This window comes from Echiichthys vipera (assembly GCF_963691815.1).
Source record: "Echiichthys vipera genome assembly, chromosome: 1".
Taxonomy (NCBI): domain Eukaryota; kingdom Metazoa; phylum Chordata; class Actinopteri; order Perciformes; family Trachinidae; genus Echiichthys; species Echiichthys vipera.
In genome coordinates, this window is record NC_139826.1 from 39,223,714 (window position 1) to 39,237,044 (window position 13,331).

At 47.4% G+C, this 13,331-nt stretch overlaps 1 protein-coding gene across 2 annotated transcripts; it reads left to right on the forward strand.

Moving 5' to 3' along the window:
* Positions 1-662: 662 nt before the first annotated feature.
* Positions 663-8,728, forward strand: rab11a (RAB11a, member RAS oncogene family). 2 transcript variants are annotated; one of them, XR_014593222.1, is made up of 6 exons: positions 663-820; positions 3,916-4,111; positions 4,461-4,654; positions 5,304-5,384; positions 5,975-8,158; positions 8,231-8,728. XR_014593222.1 is itself a non-coding variant. In XM_083914627.1 (5 exons), exons 1-5 carry the CDS (start codon positions 781-783, stop codon positions 6,109-6,111), a joined length of 648 nt encoding a protein of 215 aa, XP_083770753.1. In that variant the 5' UTR covers positions 663-780; the 3' UTR covers positions 6,112-8,728. The 2 variants fall into 2 exon arrangements, 1 of the variants encoding a protein (XP_083770753.1); XM_083914627.1 differs by having other exon boundaries at positions 5,975-8,728.
* The last annotated feature ends 4,603 nt before the right edge of the window (positions 8,729-13,331 follow it).

Below are 13,331 nucleotides of genomic sequence, written 5' to 3' on the forward strand. Positions count from 1 at the left end.
CTCTACCGCACCGTTGTGATGAAAAGAGAGCTGAGGAAGGCAAAGCTCTGGATCTACCGCTCAGTCCTGGTTCCTACCCTCACCTGTGGTCATGAAAGCTGGGTCAGGACCCAAAGAACCAGGTCCAGGTCCAAGCGTCTGAACTGTGTTTCCTCAGGAGGGGGTCTGGAGTCTCCCTTAGAGAGAGGGGGAGAAGTTCAGCATCTGTGAGGAACTCGGAGTAGAGCCGCTGCTCCTTTGTGTTGAAAGGAGCCAGTTGAGGTGGTTCAGGATCATCTGGTAAGGATGAACCCTGGGCGCCTCCCTAGGGAGGTGTTCCAGGCACGTCCAGCTGGGAGGAGGCCTCGGGGAAGACCCAGGACCAGGTGGAGAGATTAGATCTCCACACTGGCCTGGGAACGCCTCAGGATCCCCCAGTTAGAGCTGGTTAATGTGGCCCGGGAAAGGGAAGTTTGGGGTCCCCTGCTGGAGCTGCTGCCCCCGAGACCCGACCCCGGATAAGAGGCTGAAGATGAGATGAGATGAGACTGTAAATAAAATTAAATTGAAAGGTTCTGCGCAGAAAAACCTGTGCGGCGCAGTTCCGCCTCCTGACCACCAGATGTCGCTGTCTTCTTCGTGTGCTGCCGATGAGCTGCCAGAGGAGAAGCAGCAGAAGAAGAAACCCCGGAAGTGCGGCTTCTAAACAGATTCCCGTTGAAAGAAAAATAAAAACAGCAGATCTTCTTCCTTTCCGTGAAACCGAACTCAACCTTGGACTAAGCGTTTGTGAACAGGACGATGGGCACCAGAGATGACGAGTACGATTATTTGTTCAAAGGTAAAAACGAAGGGTTTCCTCTTTACTGGGCTGTTAGCCGTCAGATGCTAACGGAGGCTAACGGAGCCTCCGTCAGCTGAACCTTTGTGCTCTCATCTCTCTTCACACACTTTCACAACACATGTCAGCGCGTTTGACCAACACACACGGGTCAAACCGACTCCTCTCCCCCCGGGGGGAGTGGAAGCAGCGGCGGGTTCGTCACGGCGCGTTAGTTACCGTTAAATTAACGACGGGGCGTTTGGGTCGTTAGCATGTTAGCTCCTGTTAGCTTGTGTCAGTGGGCGCGGACACACCTAACCGTGCACCGTTATCACTGATCTCCGACCAGCCGAAACAACAGGAGAATTAACTAAATATACAAGAAAACAGGTTTAATCTGCAGTTTGCATTGAGTCGTGCAGCTAAGCAGCTAAGCTAAGGTGTTAGCATGGGTGTGTTTACTGCACTGGAGCTGGGTGGGAACATTAAGGCCAGTGATGCTGTCAGAGGAAGCTGCTGCTCCCGGTGTGGCACCAAATCACAGCATAGCTCACAATCACACAGATGTTATTAAATACTGAGATCATGTGAAATAAAGTCATATTAATAATAAAAAGATTAAACTCCTCTTTTCAGTTGTGATGATGTTTAATTGTGTTTGACAGATGTCATCGCAAACTTTTCAATAATAATAATAATAATAATAATAACACAATAGTTTTGGATCTTGCTGGAAAAAGAACATTTCAAATCATATATTTTTGACCTTTGCAAAATGTCAAAGATGTCAAACATGCATATTAATTTTAGTTTATAAACTAAATTTATCACAATTTGTGTAATTTTGCGTAAAGGAAGCGGTCATCAGCCCAGGAGTGTTATTATAAGTGGTTTAATTTAATGGAATTTAATCTTTTTTGTGCATGACTTCGTCGTATTTCTGTGGTTTTTCGGGGTGACTCCCTCAGATGTAGGGATCCACTGATACTGATGTTTTCCCTTCAGCCGTAGTCGATGACCGATACGGATCGCCGATTTTCTCGAGCCGATTCTGCTTTTGCTCCTCAATTTACGTCATAAAAATGACACAATGATGAAAACAAATGTTACGAGTCTCCGTTTAAAAAAGGAACATTTGCTGAACTTATAAAAGGCGTCTCCCGCAGCACGCAGCTGCCTGCTGACGCCCGTCTGTGAATAATGCAGGAAAAACTATCTGTGAACGCAGCAGCTGCACCGGCCGATAGGAAACACGTGAAGAAACGCAAATATCGGTCCATCGCTGCTTAGATGTCTTTAAAGAAAGGTACGATGTTCGGCCCAAATCCATCTGTATTTGACTTAACAAGGCTGCGTTGTCACATTCATCTCTGCAGGATCCACCCAGCTGAAACAACGGGAGAATTAAGTAAATATACAAGAAAACAGGTTTAATCTGCAGTTTGCATTGAGTCGTGCAGCTAAGCTAAAGTGTTAGCATGGGTGTGTTTACTGCACTGGGGCTGGGTGGGAACATTAAGGCCAGTGATGCTGTCAGAGGAAACAACTGCTGTTCGCGCTCTCCGACCCCCCCCCCACACACACACACTCACACACACACATATCTAACAAGGCTAAACAGGTACATTTTAAAATCTCATCTTCATCCATTTATCCAGGGTCGGGTCGCTGGGCAGCAGCTTTATTACCTTAGCAATAACACTACTAACTTGGTAGGGTGGCGGCAGTAGCTCAGTCCATAGGTGACTTGGCTGGGAAATGGAGGGTCGCTGGTTCAAGTCCCTGTGTGGACCTTGAACAGAGTGTGGACTGGTGGCTGGAGAGGTGCCAGTTCATCTCCTGGACACTGCTGAGGTGCTGTTGAGCAAGACACCAAACCCCCAACTGCTCGGGGTGCTGGTCACTGGCAGCTGCCTCGCTCTAACATCTAAAAATAATAATAGAGTGAAAATTGAATTTCTCCATTGTGGGACAAATAAAGGAATTCTTCTTCTTCTATATTGCGCAGTATTTAAAAATGTAGTTGAAGTGAAGGAGTTCAAGTACATTTTGAAATACTGTGTAATATATACAAAGTTAGTATTTTTATTGCTAAGTTTATAAATGTTGAGGACTCCTGCACTTTTTGTAAAATGAATCCAGAAACAATGTCACGTCTGTTTTTTTATTGTGATATATCGAAGAAGAAGAAGTTTTGCGGAGATGTTGAATCTCATTGTTTTACTTTTCTAACGTTCTGCTCTCCGACCCTTAAAGATGTGATTTGCTTCCTTTAACCCGGAAGATAAAAATGCTCGTGAACACCTGAGGAACTTTGTTTTCCTGTGTGTAAAACTCTTTATTCTCAACAAACATTTGCAAAATCTGCACCTAAGTTTGCTCCTTTCCTCCTGAGCTCAGCTCTTTGACTAAATCTCTGATTTTGTTAAATAACAAAAGAAAAAAACATTAGAGTCGTTATAAAAAGTTTCCCCTGAAGCCTCTGTTTGAACCATCTATTTTTTTAGCTTGTATTATTTAATTCTGCCTTTTTGTGCCTTTGCTTTATTAATGACGTTAAGCACCAATATGCTGTTAATTGTATACCATTTAAACAGTTCAAAAAAAAAAAAAAATGGTCCCTTTGTCACTAAAAACAGAAGAGGTTGGTAGAGTGTAATGTTTTGTTTTGCGGGGTCACGCAATAATCATTCAGATGTTATTAAATTATGAATTCATGTAAAACAATCTACTCATCGTAACATCTTCCTGTACAGCTGCATGTTTTATATTTACTGTTACACGTTTTACATGATAAACCCTGATTTATTCTGACATATTGTTGTTTTTTAGTGTTCCTAATGTGATAGAATATCCTGTGTGTCTGTACCTCTGCTCTACTAACATGTATTTTTAAATAACTAAGACACTTATTTACACGTGACATCACTAGTTTCTCACTCTGCTCTGCTTTGATTAAGTGGAGCGGTCGTAGTTTAAACACACAGATATTCAGTGTCTCATAAGACAGGAGAGCAGAAAACCCTCACGAATGAGAAGCACGGTTCAAAGACTGTTAAATGCTCTAGCTTGAAACCAGGCATCTGTGTTAAAGCGTCTTCTCTGTGTCTCAGTGGTCCTCATCGGTGACTCGGGCGTGGGGAAGAGTAACCTGCTGTCCCGCTTCACCCGCAACGAGTTCAACCTGGAGAGTAAGAGCACCATCGGGGTGGAGTTTGCCACGCGCAGCATCCAGGTGGACGGCAAGACGGTGAAGGCGCAGATCTGGGATACAGCCGGCCAGGAGCGCTACCGTGCCATCACGTCAGCGTGAGTACAGAGGAGGAGGCTGCGGACGGGCAAACACGAGCAAACGCACACCAGATCACACTGTCGGCCCATTCACACAAGTGAAAAACAGATCAGCTTCACAGGACGGATCTGAAACTTATTCCAGAAGCAGAATAACCCGAGCCGTGTCCCGCAGGTCCATTTAGATGAGGTCGTCAAGGCAACCGTCTGTCATTTCCTGTAGTTTTACACTAAATACGCCGCAGAAATAAGTTTTACAAATGACGCCAACTCACTGAAGCACAATCGACCGGCTCAGATTCCCAGCATGCTCTAAGCGTCCAATTCACCTGAAACTTGTGTGTGTGTGTGTGTGTGTGTGTTGCAGTTACTACCGCGGGGCGGTGGGGGCTCTCCTGGTCTACGACATCGCTAAGCATCTAACCTATGAAAACGTGGAGCGCTGGCTGAAGGAGCTGAGAGATCACGCCGACAGCAACATCGTCATCATGCTGGTGGGCAACAAGAGCGACCTGCGTCACCTCCGGGCCGTTCCCACCGACGAGGCGCGGGCTTTTGCTGGTAAGACAGTTGGGTTCTGTTTCTACACTATAAATATATTTTTTAACTGAATGAGACTATGACACCACAAACGAACAGAAGCTAGTTTCACGTTAACCCGACGCTGCTTCGACCCCCTCGACTGTTCAGCAGTCTGGCAGGAGACGTGGCTGGTTGTCCTCTGTAACCATGGTTACTTTAAAATGTGTTTGTTTCAATCCGCCTGTTAAAGTGTAATTCTGGCGTAAAATCATCCCTGGGTCTTTTTCTGCACTTACATTTATCAAATAAACCATCCAGACAGTTTTTCCTGGAGAGTCGCTAACAGCCGGACGTGGCTAACAGGGATTAGCTCGGGGCAGCACCGTGAAGGCATTCAAAGGTCTTTTTTAACCACTAATGCTGCTGAAAATAACAGCAAACCTCTGCAGCAGCATGAGAAGAGTCCCTACACAGGGACTCGTCACAGTGAAAATGCACGGGGGAAACGGGGGGAAGTGAGCGGAGTTACTCAGTACCTGCAAATACAAATGTTTTCTTTCCCTGTAACACAGTGAAGAAATAGTAGAACGGTGTCTGGTACGAGTTACACACACACACAGATACACACACCCCTCTGCTATCTGAAGAATGTGACGTCTCTGACACGCGTTAACTCTTCTCCCCACAGAGAAGAACGGTTTATCTTTTCTGGAGACGTCGGCTCTGGACTCCACCAACGTCGAGACGGCCTTCCAGACCATTCTGACAGGTCTGTACTCTGTGTGTGTGTGTGTGTGTGTGTGTGTGTGTGTGTGTGTGTGTGTGTGTGTGTGTGTGTGTGTGTGTGTGTGTGTGTGTGTGTGTGTGTGTGTGTGTGTGTGTGTGTGTGTGTGTGTGTGTGTGTGTGTGTGTGTGTGTGTGTGTGTGTGTGTGTGTGTGTGTGTGTGTGTGTGTGTGTGTGTGTGTGTGTGTGTGTGTGTGTTACAGAGAGACATTTACGACTCCACACAGGCCAACAGACTTTGCATTTATGGAGGAAATGCCACGCGTCTGTTTTTATGACGGTGCTGATTACAGTCAGGTGAGTGTTGTCGCTGCGTCACGTCACGGTGCCTGGTTGGCTCTTCTTTAACGAGCGTCACACCTTCAGTCATCACGAGGGAGACGACTGACTGACACGTTTCAAATATTTGTTTGCTGCCGTATTAATGATGCGAGTGTGGAAAACAGGACCTTTAAATAATTCATGGACGGATAGAAGAGTGTGTGTGGCGGCGGATTGTACCCCAGACAGGGGCAGAGGTAAACAGGCTGTAACTCTAAATGTCCCCCCCCTCCCCCCTCCCCCCTCCCCCACAGAGATCTACCGTATCGTGTCCCAGAAGCAGATGTCGGAGCGCCAGGAGAGCGACATGTCCCCCAGCAACAACGTGGTCAACATCCAGGTGCAGCCCACTGAGAACAAACCAAAGATGCAGTGCTGTCAGAACATCTAGCCCCGGCCGCGGACCTGCTGCTCCCCCCTCCTCCTCCCCTCTCCCCCTCTCTCTCCCTCTCCCTCCCTTCCTCTTCCCCGGCTCTCGACTCCTCAAACCCCCCGCCCTCAGAAAATAGACTGCCTCTGCGTACTGTGCGGTGCGGGAGCGACGAGCCACAGCTTCCAAGGCTGTGACCCGAACTCTGCACCCGCCTGTACCCGCCTCCCCCACCACCCAAACCCCTGCTCCTCCTCCTCCTCTCCCCCGCCGCCGCCCCACCCCAGGTAAATATATCCCAGTATAAGAAGTCACCGCGTGGGGGTGACCCCTCCCCCCAAGCAGAGCCCCTCTGTCGTCAGGCTACTGCAGGACAGCAGGCATTTCATATCACTTTAGATCTCATCATGTAGATGCGCTGACATGTCACAAAAATGTCTTAATATATGAATGTGATTTGTTTTCTTCATACTTTGTGCTCCGTTGATTCCTCCACACGTTTCACCATCTCCCTCTGTTCCGTCATACGTCGACTATATGAATTTAAAGCACATCAAAAGTTGCTCTCAAGTGTGTTCCCCGTATTCAAGCTTCTCCTGTCACTTTAGGCCCCGCCCCCTCTCTTTAGTGCAACGTACTGGGTTTTGGTTTTTTAGGGAAACCACGCGGATGAAACCACGCGGATGACACCCGTAGACCCGCGTGCTGCCGTAGTGTCGCACCCTCTGAGCGGCTCGCTGTGAATACGATGCTTTTTGAAACGTAGATTTTTTTTTTCTGCATTCGCTTCAGTTCGCGCAGAAAGAGAGAGCGGGTCGGGAGTTTGCATGTCGCCGCCACCGCGTTCACAGCGGGGCGGCGGGGTTGGGCCAGCTTTGCATGTCTTTTTAAAAAAGAAAGATGGCGCTCTGCCGTGCTGCATGTTCATCCGGCGGGAGACTCGACGTGGAGCGGCGTCACCGTCTGAACGCAGCTCCTCCTGGTTCTGTTGTCGTCACGCGGAGCATCACGCGGAGCGTCACGCAGAGCGCCACGCCACGCGTTCAGTCTTTTCCCCGCGTCAGCGTTTTAAAAGGAAAACTGACTCATTTTGACTCAACTATGCAGAAACTAGCACACGGCCGCCCGGAGTCTTCTGTGTCGCCTCTATAGCAAAATGAAGGAACGAAAACCGAGCAGCGGAGGTAACGGATGTAGTGTTCTCTTACGATACTCGATAATAGCATAACCTTAAACGACGCTTTGCATGTAACCACGGTAACTGTAGTTAGGACGCACCCGAGAGCGCAGGGGACGGAAAACGTCACGAGCGTGAAAACGTCACAAATGTTGCACTGAACCGTAAAGAGTTAAACACGCTTTTCACACCTGTAGGGTTAGATTTTCACTGCACACGGGGAACCTGGACCTCTCGTCAGATACTCGTTTGTTTGTTTTTGTTGTTTTGTTTTAAGGTCGTCGCCACTTTACAGAAACCAAACTGTCCCGTTCAGCACTGCAGGACTGAAGTCTTTCCTTAAACACTTAAAGACGGTTTCATGAAGGAAAAATCAAGGAATTCAGTCTCATTCTCGCCAACTTCTGCTCACAGTGCCTCCTCGCCCGTCTCATTCACCCGCTAACACCTCGCCATCGTACCCGTAACCTTCCGCGCCCCCCTCCCCCCCCGTCACATTAAGCCTACGTACACCGAGCTGCCTCTGACGTCAACACAATGCATGGCTTCCTGTTACGACTCCAACTCCTCGTCGTATCGCCTTACGTAGCTAACATAAGTCATTACTGTCCACGGTCTCTGCGGAGGGTCTCGGTTCGGCGAGCTGCGACGATAACGAGCCGTGACCGCTGAGTCCGGTCCGTGCGCTGACCGACGCCTCGCTAACGTGCTAAATTAAAACAAACCTCCCGAGTGTGTGTTCTGTTCCAGCTTGTAGCCGCGTCAGTGTGTGATGGTGTTAGACATATCCCTGAACTCAGAGTGTGTGTGTGTGTGTGTGTGTTTGTGTGTGTGTGTGGAGGCAGAAGGTAGATGGGTAGCTCTGGTGTGTGTGTGTGTGAGTGTGCGTGTGTGTGTGGAGGCAGAAGGTAGATGGGTAGCTCTGGTGTGTGTGTGTGTGTGTGTGTGTGTGTTTGTGTGTAGGCAGAAGGTAGATGGGTAGCTCTGGTGTGAGTGTGTGTGTGTGTGTGTGTGTAGGCAGAAGGTAGATGGGTAGCTCTGGTGTGTGTGTGTGTGTGTGCTTGGCTGGCAGTGCCAATGGCGTTTCTTTTTGAACAGACGGCGCCGCCAGCCGAGCCTCTCCAGACTCACGGAGCCGGCGTTCTGTGGACGAAGTGATTCCTTTTCTTCTGAGCTCCTGATTTCCGTTCCCGTTCCTCCATCGTTCTGTGTTTTTTTAAAGAAGTGTGTTTGATTTTTCCCTTTTTTTTACTCTATTGAATCTATAACTGACTGTAATTCCAGTGCAAACGTGATAAAGAGTGAAATGACGTCATTTCAGTGGATCTGGAGCGTTAAATGTGAGCGGGGGGGTCAAAATGAATGGTTTTATGTTTGTACAGATTGATAAATTGTACAATTGTGTCTATATCTTAAGTTATCAGTTCATCTTAATAAAAGCGCACCAGTCATAAACCTTTATACCATCTCCTACTTTACTTGTTACATCATTAAAGAGTGAACCACCTGAACTTGAACCACCTGAATCTGAACCTGAACCTGTACCAGCTGAACCTGAACCTGAACCTGACCCTGGTGCACCTGAACCTGAACCACCTGAGCCGCCTGAAGCTGACTCTGAACCACCTGACTCTGAACCAGCTGAATCTGAACCTGAATCACCTGAACCTGAACCTACTGACTCTGAACCAGCTGAATCTGAACCTGAATCACCTGAACCACCTGAACCTGAACCACCTGACTCTGAACCAGCTGAATCTGAACCTGAATCTGAACCTGAACCGCCTGAACCTGAACCAGCTGAACCTGAACCACCTGAATCTGAACCTGAACCAGCTGAACCTGAACCAGCTGAACCTGAACCACCTGAACCTGAACCACCTGAACCTGAACCTGAACCAGCTGAACCTGAACCTGAACCACCTGAATCTGAACCTGAACCAGCTGAACCTGAACCTGAACCACCTGAATCTGAACCTGAACCTGAACCACCTGACTCTGAACCTGAACCAGCTGAACCTGAACCTGAACCACCTGAATCTGAACCTGAACCTGAACCACCTGACTCTGAACATGAACCACCTGAACCTGAACCTGAACCACCTGACTCTGAACCTGAACCAGCTGAATCTGAACCTGAACCACCTGACCCTGAAAGGTTTGCAGTATGAAACAAAAATCTGTTTCTTTGTATCTTTGAGTTCCTCCACGGATGATCACTGAACGGGCCAACTGGGTACAGGTCATAAGGGCACGGGCCATGAAAAAAACAACAATCAAGAGATGCTAAAGGACCACAAGTTTACACAAAATGACCTTAAACACAAATAAATGACTATAGAGATGAAAAACCACCTCAAAAAGATGCAAAATGACTAAAAATAGATGCAAAACCACCCCAAAAAGATGCAAAATGACTAAAAATAGATGCAAAACCACCTCAAAAAGATGCTAAATGACTAAAAATAGATTCAAAACCACCACAAAAAGATGCAAAATGACTAAAAATAGATGCAAAACCACCAAAAAAAGATGCAAAATGACTAAAAATAGATGCAAAACCACCACAAAAAGATGCAAAATGATGCAGAATGACTAAAATTGAAGCTAAATATTCTCCTCAGATGTGAGGATTTGTTTAGTTTGTCGGTTTTGTATATTCTGGGTTTAGTTTGTTGGGTTTTTTAAACTGAGACGAGCATTTTCACTGTTTTTATACATTTTAAAGATAAAACAAAACATCTGATGAAGCAATTATGAATTATTTTATAGAAATAACTCTTCTCTTCCTGGTTCCTTGTTGTATAACTGACTTTTCTTTGGTCTTAAACTGAAGTGAATGGTGGGGTACTCACCTCACGTGCCACATTTCTCTCCAATCAGCAGCAAAAGCACAAAAGTGTTTCCCTGCGTACAGGACCAGTGCATGTGCTAATTCACCAGAACAACACACAACAAACAACAGGTGCTGTGAAGGACGTTTGTGGGATTCTGGTGCTCAGGTCGGAGCAGAGCAGAGCAACAGGAGGACGTCTCATCAGTCCAGATGAGTGGAAACACCTGTGTGTGCAGCAGCGCCTCCTTCCAACACACAACCACGACACACACACAGAACAGCATCACTGTGATCCTTGTTAAATGACTTAACAGCTGCTGCTGCTGCTGCGTAACCACACATGACACCACTCCCCTGAGCTATGACAACTTTATTGAGTTCAGAGTTGGAAACAAAAAGAGCAACAAGCAGAACTGGACACATCTACTGCAGCTGACACGATCACGGGGATCACAGCTGGAGGGAAAAGGACACAGGAGCAGGGAAAGTCACAGCCAGAGGAACAAACGACACGTGGGCGAACAGAGCTGTGACGTGGGATTGTCCTGTTATTGCTTTACGCAGCTTTAATCATCAGTATTTAAAACAAAAGTCACCCGTGTGTCAGTGACGGTCACGGCTCAGGTTCATGTGTAACGTGAGAGACGGTTTCCAGACGTGAGGTGACGACAGGAAGTCACTGACGGCCTTTTGTATCTTCTGACCTCGCTGTAACGAACCAGGTTCCCCCTTCACTGTTCGTACTTACACCTACGAGAACAAATGCACGGTTTGATCCCTACGTCGCCCACGTTATGGTGAGCGGGACGCCTCTGGGGTCAGGGGGCGACGCGTAGAGGAGCGACGTGGTGATGGAGTAAAGGGTCAAACAGCGTACTTAAAGGTTGAATATGGAGAATGAGCAGAATAGCGCCATCCAGTGTCTCACGATCACCGTCGCAACAACACAAAGAAGTCCAGCAGTCGGGTTGCCAGGTTGGTTGCCGAGTGTGTCAGTGAGGAATCAAACAGCCACTAATTTGGACTCATCAGTTAATATACAACAGCGTTTAAGGTTAGTCAGTCTTTCTGTGAGTGCTGTGTGATCCGTCAGCTCTCAACTCTAAATGATTCATGTTTCTGTGGCAACGACAGACAAACCTGGCAACCAGCAACGCCCGACGCTATTGGCTGCTACCATGGAAACACAACGGGAGCTACTTTTAGCGCTAGAATGCTTCGTGAACTACACTTAGTCCTAAAATTAGGAGGGAAACGCCCCTGATTTTGAAGAGTTTCTCCTTAATCAGCGAGTTAGGAGCTCTGAGCCTTAACGAGTTGTGAGAGTACGGTTAAAAGTTGATTCTAAACTAAAGGAACGTCGCATAATTCATATTAACACACGAATTTCAAGGACAATGAACGTTTTCCTCTCATTTCCCATGTGAGGTCCAGGTTTTTCAGCAGGCGTGGGAACCCTTATTTATCTTTAACTTCTCTTTTCCAGTTTTTGTACCAACGCCGGTCAAATGTGCAGAACTCACACTAGATCTCACACTAACGGTTGTATGAGGACACAAATGCATCAGTGTAAAGCTCCAGTGTGCAGGATTTAGTGGCGTCTACAGATTACTAATGAGTCAAACTCCTCCTGAGTGCAAAGCCTGGAAGTTTGTCCCCTCTGGGCTACTGTAGAAACATGGTGGGGCAACACGGGGACTCGAAAACACACCGGCTCTAGATTCAGTTGATTATCCACCAAAGAAAACACACTTTCTGCCCATAGACCGCCCTAAACACGACACACTGGACCTTTAATCCCAACTAACTTGATAATCAATTAATCGTTTGGTCATGACCGAAAGAACCAGGTCCAGGTCCAAGCGTCTGAAACGTGTTTCCTCAGGAGGGGGTCTGGAGTCTCTCTTAGAGAGAGGGGGAGAAGTTCAGCATCCGTGAGGAACTCGGAGTAGAGCCGCTGCTCCTTTGCGTTGAAAGGAGCCAGTTGAGGTGGTTCAGGATCATCTGGTAAGGATGAACCCTGGGCGCCTCCCTAGGGAGGTGTTCCAGGCACGTCCAGCTGGGAGGAGGCCTCGGGGAAGACCCAGGACCAGGTGGAGAGATTAGATCTCCACACTGGCCTGGGAACGCCTCAGGATCCCCCAGTTAGAGCTGGTTAATGTGGCCCGGGAAAGGGAAGTTTGGGGTCCCCTGCTGGAGCTGCTGCCCCCGAGACCTGACCCCGGATAAGAGGCTGAAGATGAGATGAGATGAATTTATCGTTTGAGGCAAAAATGTGTCAAAATGTGCCGTTTTTCTTTCCCCGCACGTGATAAAAAACAAGTTTCTTGAGGTTTTGGACATTTGAAGATGTCATGTTGTCGGTCAAACTATTAATCAATGATTTAAAGAAGAAAATCTGAACATTAATCAGTAATAAATAAAGGTCCGGACGTCAGACGACAGAATCAGAACGAGGGTATTCCTGGCTAAATATCATATCTGGATTAATCTTTGGCATGCATGTGTATCGAGCTTGACACGAGGAAAGATCACAATAACAATAACAATAATAACAATAACAATAATCACGAGTGTACAGTAAGTGTAACACCACTCCGTCTACAGTCTACATACAAAAAGAGAACTTCTGGATCCCGACCGCACCTTTAAACGTGTAAACAGGAAATAAGAAACCATGTGTAAAAAGAGCGGACGTGTACAGGTGGAGTGGGTCGGACCGGGCTGCAGTCTGGGTGCGTTCAAACACCTGTTCATTGGAGAACGTCAGAGGAACGAGCACCTTATTTTCACACAGTTCTGTACACGTCATAAAGTCCGTTTGATGCTTCTTCTTCTTCTTCTGCGGATCCCGTCGGTGCAGGTGTGACGGGGCTTCAGTCACACGTTTGATCTGCAGAAACATTTACATCAGGAACTTTCCTTTCCCCTTTGTCCGATCGTCTTTGAATTTTGATCTTCTGACGTATGAAGTCATCAGAAATCGCCAGAAATAAAAGCAAAGCTTGTGTTTGTTCCCTCTGCTGACGAGGGAGAATTTACAACCCGACACAAATATGAAGTATTGATCTGCACGGACGCAGTTTGGATATAATACAGAGATCACATGTCAAACAGCGGCGCGTCGGTCGCGAGGAGATCCTCATCCGTCCACGTCCCAGTCCACGGTCCACGGTCTCCTGGTTGTGGGTGAACCGGGAGCTCTGGTCCAGCGTGCGGTCCGGGGGT